This window comes from Podarcis erhardii (genome assembly GCF_964252035.2).
Source record: "Podarcis erhardii genome assembly, chromosome: 14".
Classification (NCBI taxonomy): Eukaryota; Metazoa; Chordata; class Lepidosauria; order Squamata; family Lacertidae; genus Podarcis; species Podarcis erhardii.
In genome coordinates this window covers 6,090,358-6,109,582 of record NC_138503.1, presented here as the reverse complement: position 1 = coordinate 6,109,582, position 19,225 = coordinate 6,090,358, and the positions used below count along the sequence as shown (strand labels likewise).

Genomic DNA, 19,225 nt, shown 5'->3' with positions numbered 1-19,225 from the left:
AGTGTGACCCTAATTTTTATATATATAAAAAAATCCTTTGCCCTGATTCCATCTATGGATGATAACAATTGATCACTTAATCCTCCCTAGGTGTATCTCCATAAAGATCATTTCCCCTTCAACAACTAGGGTTGAAAAACACATGCAAAGTATCTGCATGTGTGGGAGTGCAACATGTGCTATATGAATTTATTTGTGTGGCTTTATTCGTTTCAAATGCATAACAGGGATCCATGCTTGGATTTTAACACAAGTAACAAAGGTACTTCATATAAATTCATACAAATAAATTATTTAATCCAGGTTTGAGGAACATTTGGCCCTTCTTTTGTTGCTGAACAACAACTCCCATCAACCCCAGCAAGCATGGCCAATTGCCAGGGTTAATAGCAGCTGTAGTTCAGAAACCTTTGGCCATCTAAATATTGCTGAAGTGGCTTTAATTTGAAAGATGACTTACACCTCTTCTCCATTGGTGCAAAGGTCTCATACAGAAATTGGGAATATTTTTGAGCCCAAGGCCCACCTTCCTTCAGAGCCAATCTTCTGAAGGTTGTCCTCCAGTAGTGGGTGCAGTCAAAACAGTGAAGGGGTGCTACATGCAGGCAGGATGCACACATAGTGCACCTTCAGTTAAAGGCAGTAGGCCAGATGTGAGGCTTGCCCTGAGGTAAGCAGCTTTAGCTTATGCGATTTGAAAAAACCAATGGAAAGAGAGCACTTCAGCTTAAATCCACATTACTTGCAACTTTTAGAGGCAGTTTTTAGGTGGACTTTCCAAAAATATTTCACCTATTGTGACCTGATCTGTTGTTCACTATTACACTTAAAACAGATTTATCACTAACGTAAGACAACAACAAACTTTTTAAATACAAAATGATTGAACTTACCATAAATGTGCCCAGTATATATGTGGGAGGTATCGTAATCAAGTACTTTATCTGATATCTCTAGCTTGAAGTCATCACTAAAGAGAGACATATCTCTTTTCATTCGAAGGTTAAATTGTCTGTAAAGGGAAGACAACAGAACTTAAATGTAAACAAAGGAACATACAGTGGTACCTCTGGTTGCGAACGGGATCCGTTCTGGAGGCCCATTCGCAACATGAAAAGAGCACAACCCGCAGCGGCGTGTCTGCTCACGCGAGGGTTGCGATTCGCCACTTCTGTGCATGGCGTCATTTTGTGTGTCTGCGCATGCGCAAGTGGCGAAACCCGGAAGTAACCCTTTCCAGTACTTCCAAGTTGCCGCAGGACATAACCTGAAAGAACGTAACATGAAGCGGACATAACATGAGGTATGACTGTACAAAGCTCACTTCTACAAAATCAGACAATTGGGTCCAACCAGCTCAATACTGACTACACTGGGCAGCAGGGGTTTTCCAAAGTTGCAGATGGCATTCTCTTCTAGCCCTATCTGAAGATGCCAGGGGCTGAATCTGGGACCTTCTGCATACAAACAAGGTACTCAACCACTAAGCTACAGGCCATATAGCTCTGCAATTACAAAAATATCTCAAGAACATGAGCTGTTAAGAGTGTGAGTGAGAATGAACATCCTGAATCTTGTTAAATACTTTCCTTCTTTGATATTCATAGGCCATCAATGTAGCCCAATTATCCCAAAATACCATCTGGTACTGCAGCCATGCATTCCCGGTTTCCTTTATTATAATCTTTAGGTTTCCTATTTCAACCACTTATAGGAAAACATCTGCCCCCTGCCTAGAAGTACATATTAGGAATACTGCTCTGATTAAAGCTGCAAGAGACAGTACCACTTGGCAAAATCTTATAAGCAGGGGACAAAATACTGGGGGTGGGGAGATCTAAGCAAGACAATTTGCAGTGAGCTTTCTCTCACTCCAAAACCCCGAAATCTTGGAGAAATCCATAAATTTTTATTAGTCAGTTAGAGCAGGGCAATTTCTCTTTGCTCTTTCATTTCCGGCAAGAAGCCAAGTATAGGATAAAGCTCTTTTGCAGTAATCCGGTCTATTAACTAGCTGGGCCTACATCTACTTCTGCTCGTTAGTAATTCTAACTAAAAGAAACTAAGCTAACAGACAAGCAGGCCCAGACCATAACACGGAGAGGAAAGTCACAGTTAGAACCACACAAGAGAGTAAAGGCTTTCCCAAAATGAATTTCGCTTTTCATTTAGTATTGATGTTAGGTTGTCCAGTCCACCTGTTACAGGAAAACTGCCTTGTGGATCAAGTTTGTTCTGTAGGTCAGATGTCCCCTATCCCTGGTTTACTACTATGGGAATAAACTACCGATTTCTAAACACTATAAATACACAACTGACTATTTTTTTAAGAGATAGATGGAGACACACCCGGTTTCTACCCAGAAACCATCCACTAAAATTACATTTACTTGAATTTTATAAGATAAACTTCTGAAAGTTAGTTTTGGTAAACGTGAGTAGAATAGAGCTAGTGGTGTGCAAAGCAAGAGTAAAGGAAAAGAGAACAAACATGTGTTATTTTTTTCAGCTTACTTTTTAAAAAGCACTGTGGCTGCATTGGCTTATAAATGTATGCAGCAAGGAGCAATTTATCCTTCATTCCTTCAGCACCTCAACCTTGAACATTAACAGATGAAAAACCAGCTATGTATATACAAAGGAGAAGATTTCATTGTGCCCCAGACTGTAAACCAGATTAGTCAAAGTCTGTCCAGTTCCTGAAAACTTAAGTCTTGAAGCCTACAGGTTGCTGAAAAAAGTTCCAAAGTGCTAAGTCCCTTTACACATTGAACGAAAAACTTGAAGGAATTCAACAGCCAAGAACCACAACTTTAAGTACAATGCAATGTTAATATTAAGATAATTCTTTATCGTTCCTTTATATTTGATGAAATTTAAGGGCTATAAAGTAATAAGCTTGATGTAATACTTACCTTCCATGAGCATGGAAATCTAAGCGTAAAAATTGGTCTTCATGTGATACTGCTCTTTTGGCACGCTGGTGTTTTTGGTGTAATGAATCCACATCATATGACAGGCCTTCATAATGTCTTATGTGTTTATTTAGAGGATTTCCGTATTGACCTGTGAACAAAACAGTGGATTGATAAATCAGTCAGTCCAGGCACATTACAGAAATAAGGGAAAAGCTCTTTCCCCAAACTATTTCTATTTTCATTCTCCTTTAATTTTCTAAACCTTTTGCTTAGAAAAGTAAATTGAGATTGTTAATACAAACTCAACGTCAAATGGTAGCGATATTCTTGCATGTACCAGTTGTAACTCCAAAGCATGTTGAAATACATTTAAGATGTTGCTTATAACTTATATTTTTTATTCCAAACACTATTACTTCAGATTAAGAAATATCAAATATTTTCAATAGACAGTCAAGATAACTTGTCCTTTTCAGAACTATAAAATACACACTAGGAAGTACCTACCAAGCCAATCACCAATAGAAAGAGAAAAAGAAACAGGGACACTAACTTCTCTTTCTGAATAAACCTTTAGACTGAAACACATTGGGCTACCTCTTTACCCTGGCCTGAGACTGTACTATTTTAAATGTTTTTAATTCTGAATTTTGAACTGCTGTAACCTTCCCTGGATCTGCTGGTGAAGAACTAGGAAATTTGTTATTACACTAATAAATATTAGCATTTTGAGCTGTGCTCTGTTTGGGGCAGAACAAAGCCAACAGACAGAAGACAAAGGTACAGGTGCTCACCCATACTTGAAGCTGAAAGGAGAGTCACGGACAAATCTCTTTCCATCAGCCGAACCTCTTAGGGGTTAATGAAATTATATTTCTAAGGGGGGAGGGGCAACAGCTCAGTGACCCAGAAGACATGCTTTGCATGTAGAAATTACTAAATTAAATTCCTAGTCTTGGGGCTGAGCAATATATCGCCCAAAACCGGTTTAAAGTCCATAATGTGATATTGCTTTCATAATTTTTGTCCTGGCAATGTACCATGAATCATGGTTTGTGCTATTGAAAAATCACAATGTGGGGAAAACCTTGAAGCCAGCCAATGCCTCTACACAGCTCCACTCTTATTTCAGACATTGTGATATATCAGTATATTGTGATGATTAGCTAGTGATATATCACACTTTTGAAAGCCAGGTATCAACCAGCATTACCCGGCATATCCATTAAAAAAAAAAAATCAGTATCAAGTGATGGGAAAGATGTTTCCTTCAGAATCTGGAAGGCCACTACCACAGGTACAGATAAATTATAATCTGGCCTGAAAACAGCTTTCCAAGATTATTTTTTTCCTAAAAATATTGAGAACTAGATTATGCTTGTACTTCTCAGTTTGAATAGACTACTGTATCTACTAAAAGAGTTAACCCGCTAATTAAAAACAACTGCTCAATAAAAATGAAAAAAATGAAAAATCTAACCAGGGTTAGATGACAGAATAAAATGGAGCCAATACAGTAAGAAGGATTATGGCAGAAAACAAGAGAGACCGTTAAAGAGTGAAAGGAACTAAGGACATTTTTCATGGGAGAATTGAGCTTAAAGAGAACACCAATTGTGAAATGAGTAGGCATCATATGGAATTGAAACTAAGTTCAAATTCAAGTGTGCATTTTCCATCCGACAAGTTTTGAACCAAACACAGGAAGTTTTATAAAAGAAACAAAACTTGTCCAAGTATACGTGCAGCCATATAACAAAGGGCTGTAGATCAGTAGTTGAGCATCTGTTTTGCATACACAAGGTTTCAGGTTCAATCCTCAGCACCTCCAGGTCCCCAGCTTGAAATCCTAGAAGTACTGAGCTAGATGGAGCAAAGACAGCTTCCTATGTTCATATATTGGTGGTCAAGGTGCTAGAACACTATTTTTCTCCTGCCCAAATGAAGCCAAGCCCACTGGACATTTGTCTTCCCCAAACTGTCATCCAGAAGCAGCCATTCCATTATGCAGCATCCGAGGGAGAGATTGATAAGTACAGCCAATTTATCAGCTTATCTGAGAGACCAGCAATGTTTGGCACCTCTTCTCCTTGAACTGCTTCCAATCCAGCTGATGGTAGTAAGAACTTCATGACTAAGAACAAATGCCCAAGTTTGCATTTCCTCCGCCCGTCTCCCAAGCCCTTTTCTTTTTGGGTTGTGTCTTTTAATTTGCAAACCTGACTTACTGATTTTTGCAAACTGCTCTGGGAACCTTTTCGGTTGTTAACGGTCTCTGCTTTGGTGGCAGTTGTACGCTTCACTGCCCAGCCTCAGCAACCACTTCCTCCCTAACTGGTCTCACAGCACATGGCCCCAAACATGTGCAAATACTAAAAGGAACCTCGGTTCCCTTACTTCCAGTCAACTGGGGGGGACGATACTAGAACATAAGTCTGACACAAATGAATAAGAGGGCCAAAGCAAAATACTTACAAGGCAATATTTAGCAAATATAGTGGTACAGTGGTGCCTCGCAAGACTAAATTAATCCGTTCCGCGAGTCTCTTCGTCTTGCGGTTTTTTTGTCTTGCGAAGCACGGCTATTAGCGGCTTAGTGGCTATTAGCGGCTTAGCGGCTATTAACGGATTAGCGGCTTAGAGGCTATTAACGGCTTAGCGGCTTTAAGAAAAAGGAAACAAACTCGCAAGACGAAACCAATAGGGAAATTCGTCTTGCGGAACAAAACTTTTTCGTTTTGCGTGTTTTTCGTCTTGCGAGGCATTCGTCTTGCAAGGTACCACTGTACCTCAGTTTTCGAATGTAATCCGTTCCGGAAGACCATTCGAGTTCCGAAACGTTCAAAAACCAAGGCGCAAAGGGCAGCCTGCAAATTCAATAGAGAAAATGGGGGGACGCGACTCAGTGGAAGCCGTGTGACGTCCGAGGCGTGTTTGAAAATGGAAGCATTTACTTCTGGGTTTGCGGCGTTTGAAAACCGAAACGTTCGACTTCCAAGACGTTCGAAAACCGAGGTACCGCTGTACATTTTTAGTTTTTTACGGGGTTTTGTCTTTTTTGTGTTTTTTTAAAGGAGGCAATTCAATGATTAAGAAAGCACCAGTTTTTAGGGTGAACAGCTTTTCAGACAGCACTCTTACCAACAATGGCTTTATCATGATACACCATTTTGCTTTGTGGAATTGCAACTCTCCCCCATCCCCTAACCCACCCACCAACAGCAACAGCAAAGTCATCCAAGACCTGGTTTGATCGTGAGCTGCAAGCACACACTGATATGAAACTGATCTAAATAGTAATAAGTGGACATGGCTAATGAGCTCTATAAAAAGGTTTAGCAACCCCCTTTCCTGGTCTCTTCCTCACTTTCTTCCAATCTAGAAAAATGATCACTTTTGTATCTCTTGGCTCTTAAATACAGACAGAGATGCAAAATCACTCTAGCATTTTTCAAGTTAACCAAACCAAACCATTTGTTGAACTAGTGATGCAAAACCTATGGCTGGGGTGGGGGAAATAATATTCCAACTGATATGAACAGAAGGTTTATGGGGCACCTAATAAAATATCACTGACCAGCACTAAAAAGAAAGAACTAATCCTATGGTTATTCTTTTCTCTTCTCAACTTTTTTCTCCAAAAATTGTGGTTTTTGTTTCTACATAAAATTTGGGCTGTACATGCTATTTTTGTTATGCCCAAATTATGTAACCATCACTTTTGTCTACCAAAATGTCAGATTTTAGCTTTTGTTTTATTTTTCACTCTCCCCCCCCCCCCCCCCGTTTACCAGCTCAAGCTGCAGGCAGCTCCACCTAAATCTGGATATTTTTGTAATTTCAATAAAATTAAAGAAAGCATTTTACCCTCCCTTTCTGTAATGTGTGGTCAATAAAATAATAAATAATTTTATTATTATTATTATTATTATTATTATTATTATTATTATTATTAGCCTCCCCAGCCACTCTGGGCGACTTCTAACAGGATATTAAAAACACAATAAAACATCAAACATTAAAAATCTGACAAAAGGGCATTCCACAAGGTGCATGCCACTATGGAGAAGTCCCTCCACCTGGTTCTCTGTAACTCCATTTCTCGCAGTGAGGAAACTGTCAGAAGGCCCTTGGAGCTGGAACTCAGTGTCTGGGCTGAACAAGGTGGGTGGAGACGCTCCTTCAGCTATACAGGGCCATGGCCGTAGGGCTTTAAAGCAGTGTTAAAACTCAGGTATATAAGCTACACAACAAATGGCTCCTTAAACCAAGGTTAGAGTCACCAAAACAGAATGTCTAGTTGCCATTTTGGGGCAAGGCAGTCTTATTTTTCAAATGATGAACTGACTGTGATTGATTTAAACATCTGGCTAGTTCTGATAACAACCTTGAGCTAGGTTAAAAACTTTGAGAATTTAACAATATCCTGTCAAGATATCCTCATATATATTCCTACCTCTCTTTCTTAATGGTGACACAGACCATTCATAATGTAATAATACTCTTCACAACTGTGAGCAGGGCAGAGGAGTAGGGTAAGCAAAGACAAGCTACAACAATTACCGGTAACTATAACGTTGTTCACTGTTCCTGCTCAAGCTGCACAAAAAAGCATTAGGAATCTTTAAATTCATTTTGATTGTACAGATAAAATGTAACTGATAGAATTCTACAGGATGTGGTATTAGTGTGTAAAAACAGTCAAAATCAAATAACCCCAGAGGGTGGACATGTCAGGGGCATAGCATGGGGGGCCGGGGGTCGTGGCCCTGGGCACACAATTTTGAGGGGGCGTAAACCAGGCGCCCCCATGCAGGGTTCCCTGTTGCGCCCTGCTTGCTGTCTGAGGCCTCTGGGCCCCAGAACCTGGCCTAGCCTCACTGTCACGTCCCTGGCCCCCTCGCTGAATGGCAACCCAGCCAGCAGTGGCCTGCTCCTTGCTCAGACAGTGAGCAGGCACAGATGAAGGGAGGGAGGCAAAGGACAACCCTTGCGTAGCCCGGCCCAGTGCTCCTCTTGACAGGCATTGGGGGAGATTTTCCCACCAAGACCCTTGGCTGGCCAGGCTCACCTCTGCATGGGTGGGCAGTGCAGCAGAGGCCCCCTTGGCTCTGGTGGCAAGGGCTGAGCTGGCATGGCGGGTTCCGTACACACTCTGCATCTGCCTGGTGGCGTCCGCTAGGCTGGTGCAGCAGGTTTCAATCGCCCTCCACACCTAGCCCCTACCCAGCCTGCACACTCCCACCCCGGGCAGCAGCAAACAATGCTATGCCGCTGGTCCAGGCACAGCGTTTGAAATTATTCTATCACCAGTTTTGCTACTCAGGAGCACCACCTAGTGGCCAAGTTGAGATTTCCAGTCTGGAAATCTTGCGGGTGGAAATCTTGCAACAGATATCTTGCGGGTGGGGGGATTGAAGGGGAACCTTTTCATTGTTGTAGGAAAGTAAGCAAACAGGAAAAGTTTTTTCACACAGTTGAATTAATTGTTTATCTCCTGCAGGGGCGGGGACAGGGTGAAGTAGAAAGCACATTGTAGTTTGCAAACAAACACAAGCATGTGAAAGGTTTGTTTCCTGTACTGCCTGATTATTTAAAATGCTTCTAATTTTTTGCATCTCAAAAGTGAAATGGCTCTAGCAGTAAAGCAGTGCCTCTTTTCTTGTTTGCCTTTCACTTCATCTTATAATAATATTTTTGCTGGCTTGCTTAGAAGAATAATGGTTTACACCCTTTATTTGGATTCTACTGCATCGTTTTTTCCAGGAATGCAGGTTGAGCACTGGGGTGGGGAAAGCACATTGGAAATTATGACAAAAAGGAGGGTTGGGGGGGGTTCCTTGCTGTGTATCCCATTTTGTAATTTGATATTGTGTATCTGATGGTGTATTTGGTGTGGAGGGAGGTGTGTAAGTCGAACAAACATTCTTATCTCTTGAAATAGATAAGAAACACATTCAGGTCTAGTTCTTTGTTCCAGTCTTGCCCATTTATGACAGTGAGTGAGATTTACTGGATGTGGCTTTTCAGTTTTGTGAACCCAAGTCTGCAGCATTCCTAACTTTTCCTGGAGATGAGTTAGCAAAGTCTGCTAATGACACAAAGTTGCTTGGAGTAGCTTTTAACTAAAAGAGGCTGTTAGGCACTCCAAAAGGATCTCTCCAAACTGGATGAATGAGCATTAACATGATAAATCTGATCCAGTGTTAATAAGTGCAAAGTGATACACACTGGGGGTGGGGGGGAATCCTAACATTACATATATGCTAGTGAGGTCTGAGTTGGTGGTGATTGACCAAGAACTTAGGGTCATAGTGGATACCTCAATTAAGAAGTTGACCCAAGTTGTGGCAGCAGTAAAATGGGGAAATATATTTTAGGGATCATTAGGAAAAGGATTGGAAACAAACTGGAAATATCATAATAGGTAAGTCCAGTAGGATAAGTCCAGTCAAAGGTGACTATGGAGTTGCGGCACTCATCTCGCTTTCAGGCCGAGGGAGATGGCATTTGTCCAGACAGATTTTCTGGTCATGTGGTCAGCATGACTAAACAGCTTCTGGAGCAACGGAACACCATGACAGAAACCAGAGCACACGGAAACGCCATTTACCTTCCTGCCACTAAGACAGAGCAATGGGAGCTCACCCTGTCGCAGATTTGAACCACCAACCTTCTGATCAAATCAGCAAGCCCAGCGCTACCTGCCTCCTGATATCATAATGGCCTTATACAAGTCTGTGATGCAGCTGCACTTGGAATACTGTGTGCAATTCTCGTCACCATGTCTCTTAAAGAATATCATAATGCTGGATTTTTAAAAAAACAAACTGGTGGAGTATCATCCTACTTTTTAAAATATTTGCATGAGTATTCCTGTACCATTTACAGGGAAGTGCTTTCCTTTTCAGAAATAAAAACATTAGAACTTTGAAAATCACGTTATGTGGGCATGACTGTACAGAATGAGACATGGTCCCTCACTGGCAGAAGCTGTGACTTTGCAAAGTGAAAGAAAAAGCTTCTTCTTATTGAGAAGCAGTGTGGTATATGACTGTATGACCAGACACGCTAGATCCCCATGAAGTTCCCTGGGTGTTACTGTCATATTCATGCCTAATTTTAAGCCCCACTGTATGACCTGCTTTGCTATGGCTGGTTACAACCCGCCCAATACCACAAATTGCAAAATAAACCAAATAAATTCTCTATGGAAAAATAAACAAATTGCCGCTAAGTAGCCATTCGGTTCCAGGTTCCAGGGAGCCATGTGGCAAATACCTTTTCTATTTTTTTTTTTTATAAATATTTATTAAGGTTTTTAAATATAAATGCACACATAATAAACAATGTTACTTCTATCACAACAATTTCATCACTTCTTTGGACTCCCTCACGTCTCCCGCTCCCATTTACATCGTTAAAAATTTTTTCCAAACAAATTATCAACTTGTTTACAATCTCATGTCCACTCATTCAATTATAATCTAGCACTTCTTCCAAAAAATTTTATATTTTCTTTAGTCTCACTTATCATCAAATTTAAATCTAGTTTAGTGGTGACCAGTTTTTTATAATCTAGCATCCTTCTTAACATTCAACCAAATTACAATGTTTTTGTAGATATATCTTGAATTTCTCCCAGTCTTCCTCCATCTTCTCTTCTCCCAGATCACGGATTCTGCCGGTCATCTCGGCCAGTTGCATATAGTCCATCAGCTGCATCTGCCACTCTTCCAGTGTGGGTAGATCTTGAGTTTTCCAGTTTTTTGCAATGAGAATCCTTGCTGCCGTTGTTGCATACATGAAAAATGTTCGATCCTTCTTTAACACCTTCTGGCCGACAATACCCAGAAGGAAGGCCTCTGGTTTCTTTGTGAAGGTATACTTAAATACCTTTTTCAGCTCATTATATATCATTTCCCAGAAGACCTTCACCTTAGGGCATGTCCACCAGAGGTGAAAGAATGTTCCTTCATTTTCTTTACATTTCCAACATTTATTATCAGACGAATGGTATATTTTGGCAAGTTTAACTGGGGTCATGTACCATCTATATATCATTTTCATAACATTTTCCTTCAAAGCATTACATGCGGTGAAGTTCAGCCCAGTGGTCCACAACCTTTCCCAGTCCTCAAACATAATGTTATACCCAATGTCCTGTGCCCATTTTATCATAGCCGATTTAACCATTTCGTCTTGTGTATTCCATTTTAGCAGCAAGTTATACATTCTAGATAGTACCTTGGTCTTTGGTTCTAACAATTCTGTTTCTAACTTCGATTTCTCCACCTGGAACCCTAACTTTTTGTCATTTTTAAAAACTTCTTTAATCTGAGCATAGGCAAATACCTTTTCTATCCCAGTTTCTAAGACTCCTAATTAGATGGCTATGGGAATCCGACAACAAGGACAAGAGTGCACTCTTCCACTCATGTTCCCCAGCAACCAGTATCAGAGGAATAAATGAGCAGCATAATAATATAATAATTATATTTTATTAAAATTCAAAACTACAAAAAATTCACATAAACAAAGCATTAAAAAAATTCTTTGGTTTTTTCAACTTCCCCTCCCATTTTCCACGGTGTTTTTAATTTCTTCCCCTTGCTGCCCCTTATTTTTTCTCCCTTACATCGTAACCATCATACAACAATCTCTAATTCCTTCTGTTGCTCATAGTTCAAATACTGCTCACGAATTCATCGTACTATAATATTTCTTTAAATGTTTTGAAAAAGACTTCCATTCTTCCACAAAAATCTAACTTTTCATTAAGCAGCTCCAAAATAGCTTATTCTTTATATACTGTACCAGGTTCCAAAGTTGTTAAATAGGGATTTTCAGAAAGAACAAGTTTAAAAGCTTCATATAAACTGGCATAATATTTTTGCAAGTATTTTTTAGACAGCCCTGTAAGTCCAACAAGCAAGTAAATACAAAATCTGTTTTAATTCAAAAACAATTAAGGTAAGAAAACGGTCATAAACTTCATAACTTTGGACAACAGTAAGTTGCATATGATAGGAAACAAAAATAAAGAATACTGTGAAGCTGGAATTTTCCAAGATATCAAAATGGTGCCTGGCAACTCCACCATACAACCAAACACTTGCCTGTCCTTTTAACATAATGGAGAATAGCCAAAGAAAACCAGACTAACCAAAATGACCAGGAACATTTACATGCCTTGTAAATACTATCCTCAAGTACTGTACATAAGTACTCCTAGATTCATGTAATCTGCAAGAGCATCTACTGTACACATTTCACTTTCATCAACATACCATGTTAATAAACACTAGAACTTAGGACCAGTAGCACACCTTACCTCCCAGCCTGCAACTATCAGCAATTATTCCAGATGGCTGTGGTTCAAAGAATATGCAAACTGTTGGATCATTTTGCTGACTGCTTGGATGAAAGTTAATGGGTTTCCATGCTCAGCTCAAACTTAGGAAATGCTCCAAAGAATGACCTTATCTTGAAACAAAATAAAAAAATTCCTTCCAGTAGCACCTTAAAGACCAACTAAGTTAGTTCTTGGTATGAGCTTTCGTGTGCATGCACACTTCTTCAGATACACTGAAACAGAAGTCACCAGACCCTTCTATATAGTGAGAAGGTGGGGAGGGGTATTACTCAGAAGGGTGGTGGGAATGGGTGATTGGCAGATAGCTGTGATGAGCCTGTTGACGACTCTTAACGACTGCAATAGGTCTTACAGGAAAAAGCAAGGGGTGAAAAGGTGAAAAATGTCACCAATGTCTTTGTTAAGAATCCAATGTCTTTGTTAAGATTCTTATCTCATTATACATGACAAAGCCATTTTTCACCTTTTCACCCCTTGCTTTTTCCTGTAAGATCTATTGCAGTCGTTAAGAGTCGTCAACAGGCTCATCACAGCTATCTGCCAATCACCCATTCCCACCACCCTTCTGAGTAATACCCCTCCCCACCTTCTCACTATATAGAAGGGTCTGGTGACTTCTGTTTCAGTGTATCTGAAGAAGTGTGCATGCACACGAAAGCTCATACCAAGAACTAACTTAGTTGGTCTTTAAGGTGCTACTGGAAGGAATTTTTTTATTTTGTTTTGACTATGGCAGACCAACACGGCTACCTACCTGTAACTTATCTTGAAAGTTTTAGTTTCCAGGCATTAAACTAGCCAAACAACCTTACTTTCTCTTATAGCAGTAAACACAAAGCTTGACATTACAATCAGTCAATACAGTTATATGAAATAGGGGCCGTGTTGAGATTATAATCTATTGTTTCAGTGACTGGAAATAATGGGCAGCAGGCCTCAGACTTATGCTGCCTCTCCTTTTCACCTTATTTAGTACTAATTTATGTGCAAGAGGAAGAGAATTAATGCTTCTGCTTTCACTTTGGAACAATTACAGTTCCATGTTACATTTAAACTTGGGAGAGCTCAGTTTGTTCAAATTAAAGTTATTTAAATTAAAGTTATTTAAATAATATAAATATTATTTATTTAAAGTTAGTTAAACCAAGATCTGAAACCAGTTTGATAACAATGCTTTTTATATAGCCCTTTCATATCACTTTGAATACTTGAAAGCACCATACTTCACATGCACTTACAACAACCCAATAAAGTAACTGAGCATTATTATCACACATATTGCAGATACAGAAGCTGTGTCTGAAAGAGCAGCTTGCCAAAGGCCGCATAGCAAATTTATGGCAGAGCTGAAATCTGAACTGAGGTGTTTTGATCCGGTGTTAGTTTAAACTAACTTTGTTTAATCCTCAGCTTCCCAATTCAGATGTAATGTAATATGAAACTGTAGTTAGTTCCAGCATAAAAACAAAAGCTGCCACTCTTTCTCAGGCATAGAGAAAAAAAAGAGTAGGCAGTGTCATGGACAGTTTCAGGTCATCTGAGTCAAAGTTTCGGTGAATATCTTAACCAGGCAAATGTGATGCTGGAATACATCATGTTCCATGTAAAATGCTGAAATAGTTGTAAAGATCTCCTGACTTAATGAATCACTCTCTAGTTAACTAACAAGAATTGAGTTTTTAAAATTACTTTGAATTTTATAAGTTCTGAGCTTTGACTAGGGTCAGACAAATTCCAACTCTCATCTGCTTAAACAGCATGGGTAATAGTAAAAAATGATGGAAACTGGAGTTCAACAACTAAAGGACTGCAGGTTCCCATTCCTGACCTAGGTTCTGGGTTTTTTGAACTATATGAAGCCACTTTTATGCCCATTTTTTAAAGTATACTGGAGACTACAAAAGCTAAGAAGATGCTAAAATGCACATGCAGAAATGCAATCATGGACTTTCTCTTAGAAGGTCAATAGGTTGAAGTTTACTGTATATTATTTAAAAAAAACCAACATGCCATTAACCCTACCAATCATCTCAACAGCATAGGTTATATGGTCTTACAACTAGATTCAGACTTTGAGGAGACAACAACTAAAAGTATGTTGATATACAAAGTTTCTTTTCAGTACAGTATACTTAAGATTGCAAATCCTCCAACACTTAAAAACACTGACTCAAGCAAGGACTGAAACCTTTAATGTGGCGTTATTTTTTAAGTGCAGAACAACAGAAGGTTGATAACTGAGTAAGTCTGAAGTATGCTATCAATCATTTGCAACCACTGGTCTGCACATGCTCACATGTGAACATCCCAAGTCAGTGGTTCTCAAACTTTTCCCCCTGGGCCACACTTTCAAAATAAAAAATTGTTTGCGACACACCAAATTTTTAATTGATAAGAAATACATTGGGGGGGAGGGGGAGAAACAACAACTAGAAGTGCTTTATTTATAATACAGAACACAACTACTTTGTAATTTGATCACGGGTTACCCAGAAATTATAAATCACTGCAGAGTATAAAACAATCATTCCCACACACTTGATGCTCTTGCTCTCATTTTGAAAAGCTATGTCCCTATTCTGCAAATAAAAAAAGATTATTTTGATACTATACGACACTGAAATGTTTAAATGTTTCTCCAATTGTCTTTGAATCTTCCCACCACACTCGCCATCCTTTCCCACTACACTAGTGTGGCATGCCACACCCTTTGAGAACCACTGCCCTAAGCAGAAAAAAAACTATTTAACTCACAAAAGCTTCTGAATGAACTTAGTGAAATGTAAAAGTGGTTTACTTTTAAATAGAGCCTTTCCAAGAGTCAGGATCTTAACTGAAACCATACTACACAGGTGATGTTGAAATGTTAGTTAATCTTGCTAATCCACGCCCTACTCCACTTCCTGATAAGAATTGCTCATAACCAAGTTCTATGACATCATCAGGACCACACCTTGTGCCCTTCCAAAGACGACATGTTTTGCCACTTTTAAGTGGGGGGGGGGGGGAACAGTGGTGCCTCATTTGTGACAGTTTGGTGAATTAGAGCCCACTTCACAGCTCTCGTCAACAAAAGTTTTCACCACAATAAATGTATTTTAAAAGACTTATTTTTTGTTTTTTTCCTAGCAGAGCTGCATGTCTGGAATTGGTAACCGACTGAGGAATTTGTCACCATTCAGACAAAATTATTCTGATTCCAACCTGTGTCAAACAGCAAATAAAACCAAAACACCCTTCAATGGCAGGATACTATAAGAGAAATGTGTTTATTCTGCCTTCCATAATTTCAAAATTTTTGAGTAGCTGCCACTACAGCACAGAGCAAAAAAAGTCCCCATGTATCTTTAAGACTAATACAGTGGTTCCCAATTGGTGGTCTGCTCAACCCACCCACATAACTAAAACTATCATCAAAATTTTCAAAAGTAGTGGGTTCATGACTTGGCCTTTGAAAAGCCACAGTAGTTAGCTAATTGGGAACCACTGGACTAATAGATTAGGCTGCAATCCTAATCTTGTTTAGCTGGTCATATAACCTATTGAATTTAATAGGATTTACTGCTGAGTATTCATTGTTAGGACTGCACTGTATGTCTATGAAAACTTGCATCACAATAAGAGGCCCCCTTCATCATGTACAGTTCCACAAAACAAAACAAATTCCTTCCAGTAGCACCTTAAAGACCAACTAAGTCAGTTCTTGGTATGAGCTTTCGTGTGCATGCACACGAAAGCTCATACCAAGAACTGACTTAGTTGGTCTTTAAGGTGCTACTGGAAGGAATTTGTTTTGTTTTGACTATGGCAGACCAACACGGCTACCTATCTGTAACTAGTTCCACAAAAGATAATGACAGAATAAATGTGCTAGGAGCTTTGTGACACTTTAGGGATGTTATGCATAAAGACAAAGCCACAATCCCAAACTGCTTCTTGAGCACTCACAGTAAGTTGCAATGATGGGGTGAGGACTTTTAATTTTGATCCACAAGAATTGCTTTCTGATTTAAGTAAGCAAAATTATTCGGCTTACTCAAAATATGGATAGTGAACCACAGACAGAATGCTAGCAAAAGATAAAATCGAAGAAGCAGATCTGCCATAAATCACAACTAACATTTTAGCAAATCTCAACAATATGGCACTTCCTCTTTTCAGAAATACCTCACCCTGCTTTAGAAACTCATTTAATGTATCATTCCTTCCAGGTATCAGATACAATATACAACTTTCAGAAGGCCTACTCCCTCCTGAAAGTCTTCTAGCTCTTTTGACTTGATGCCCAACTGGATCAGACTCCAGGCCTATGACAGTGGTGAGAAAGAGGGATGGCACAACAGGAAGTCAAAAGACTCACTGGAAACTACCCCATACTAGGTGTGAGTGCAGAGGGCATATTTACATGTATCTGCCTTGTTCCCCTTTTTCACACAACCCCCCCTCCATTCATTTGAGGCAGCAGGAAGGAGAGGAGAGGAAATCTCAGAGGGCAAAGTCAGATACTTAGGTGGGGAGGGTAGAGAAAAGGCAGGAAACACACGAAGGCATGTATATACAATATTTTTCTAATGTTTTACGGTTATTGGGGGGAAGTGTGCTACCCCAAAGCAATTACTGTATGCACATAAGACTAAGTAGAGGAGAAACAGTCTCCTCCAAGTGTCACTGTAAAAGAGCCTTACTTGCAAACTGCTTTTAGGGAGTGTGTTTTTTCAATCAAGTGGTATATGAATTTTATCAAAATAATAATAAATAAATAAATCAGCCTGCAAGCTCCATCTTGGAGTCTCTAAGCTGACCTCATGGCTGCAAGCTTTGCACTTTTCCCCATTACTGTATTTTTATTATAATGCCTCGTTTCACCTGGGCTTTGTGGAACGTCTTGTCTAATAAAGAGTTCTAGAGAACTCAAACGACTGCTACACAAGTCGTGACATTTTTGGCTGCTTCTAGGAAAAGGATTACCCAACCGTGGGTTTTTATTTGTTGGTTTTCCCCTTAATGGGGCAAACGGCCACCTTTGCATGTGTGTGTGTGTGTGTGTGTGTGTGTGTGTGTGTATAGTTATACTTTTCATAATTACAGTTTCTTCTTTTACGTAGGGCCCGGAGCTGTCTTTTTAAACAGAAAAGCAGGAGAGGGGTCGAAATAAATCGGGTGGCGGCGGCAGATAGGAGTGAAAGGAAGAGACGAGAGAGTGTGGAGGAGACTCCCCGCCACCCTCCCTTTTCAAAACGGGCCCAATCCAACCATTAAAACACCCCGAAAAAGAACTGAAGCCGCTATCGGGGCAGGGAAAGGAAAGAGCGGCGGGGGACCCAGAAGCGGAGTGGAGCGGGAGCCGTGAGGGAAGCTGCCCCCGGGGGCAGGAAGGAACCTCGGCTGCTTTCCGGGGCGAGGGAAGGGGAAGGAAGAAGCGGGGGAACCACTCGCCCTCCTCCGACGCGGCCTCGCCTCGCCTCACCTCCGGCTCCGGCCGCCCAGGAGCAAAGCACGACGAGCACCCTCAGCAGCACCATCTTCTCCGCAAGGCCCCGCCGCCGCCTGCCAGCCAGCCAGCCAGCCAGGCGGCCGCCTCTCCTCCTCTTCCTCCTACCCACAAAGCATCCGCCCCGGCCGGAGGAGGGGGAGGAGGAGGAGCCGAGCGGCGCCGCTGCTGCTGCTGTTCTCCTTCCCCTTCTCCGCCTCCCGTCGGCCTCGCCTCAGGCCACCACCGAAAGTGCCTCGGAACAAGCTCCCTCGGTCGCCTCAGAGTCCAGTCAGCGCCCGGCGCGCGCACCCGCGCACTTCCCCCCCCTCCTCCTCCTCCTCCTCCCTCAGTCCTTCTTTCTTCCTCCTCCCGGCCGCCGCCGCTGCTACCCTCTTTCTTCCTCTCCGTGCGCGCGCGCGCCCGGCCGCCTCCGCTCAGCCACTCAGGGGCGACGGAGGTTAGCGGCGCCGAGCACGCAAGCGCTGGGAGATCGCCGGGGAGGCGAGAGGAGGCGTGGCTGTGTTAGGCCCGCCTCTTCGCCCTCCGGCTGTCGTTGCTTGGGGCCACGCCCCTTACAGTCTCGTGTTTTCTTCCTTTCTTTCCCGCCCGGCACAAGCCAAAAGCCCGCCTCCTGTCTATCACGTGGCCCGGGGTTGTTATTGTTAACTTGAAGGCCTTGGCCGGAGCCGGCTGGCGCGTGCGCAGTGAGTCCCTCCCCTGGGGCGGGAGTGAGGGGCGTTGTTTTTTCCTGCCATCATTGTTTCCTTAAAGGGGAAGGTGGCGGCCGGGTCATGGCTGGGGCAGCGGCGTGCAGCAGATCTAACCCGCTGTATTTGCAAATCCTTTCGCAGTGCAATGTTTTTTTCTTGATATTTGGCCTTTTGGGGAGAAAAACATTCTAGCATCTCCACGCAGACACAGAATAAAGACTGAACCATCCTGAAAAACTGCATGGGAGGATCTCATCTATGCCGTGATCTTTTCTCCAGAGTCTCACAAAGGTTTTGCAAGTGGATCACCTCTAAGCTTTCTGAGGCTTTCCCCCCATTATAACGTGTGTGGCCTGTTTTTGTTTTAAAGAGACATGCAATAGTAACCCAACCGAAAAGGTGTTGGGACCTTACCCATGTAGCAAACCTTAGCTGCTATGCTGAATTGTTAATCTGTTGTTTATGGAGAAATACTGTACTAGTATCATAGCTGTCAACCTTCCCTTTTTGTGGGAAATTCCATCCCGGATTGTTAGATATCCCTAGATTGTCCCTGGGACAGGTGAGGCTGCTGATCCCTTATTTTCGAGGCTGCTGATCCCTTAGTTTCAAATCTGAAAGTTGACAGCTATGCCTAGTATTGAAGCTTACCTGACTCCAGCTTCTTGGTATTAGGGCAAACCGTTGCACGGTATGCTTCCCAAACCAGTGGGATACCACATGGTGTCAAAGTAGGCCTTCACTTTCA

At 41.4% G+C, this 19,225-nt stretch overlaps 1 protein-coding gene across 1 annotated transcript in view; it reads right to left on the bottom strand.

Moving 5' to 3' along the window:
• Nucleotides 1-18,114, bottom strand: part of ADAM10 (ADAM metallopeptidase domain 10) — a 50,816-nt gene extending 32,702 nt beyond the window's left edge. The window contains exons 1-3 of the mRNA XM_081838896.1: nucleotides 17,762-18,114; nucleotides 2,916-3,066; nucleotides 894-1,012 (exon numbers count right to left, since the gene is read on the bottom strand). Of these exons, the coding sequence (XP_081695022.1) occupies nucleotides 894-1,012; nucleotides 2,916-3,066; nucleotides 17,762-17,816 (325 nt within the window). The 5' untranslated portion in view covers nucleotides 17,817-18,114. The remainder of the gene's footprint in view (nucleotides 1-893; nucleotides 1,013-2,915; nucleotides 3,067-17,761) is intronic.
• Nucleotides 18,115-19,225: the final 1,111 nt, after the last annotated feature.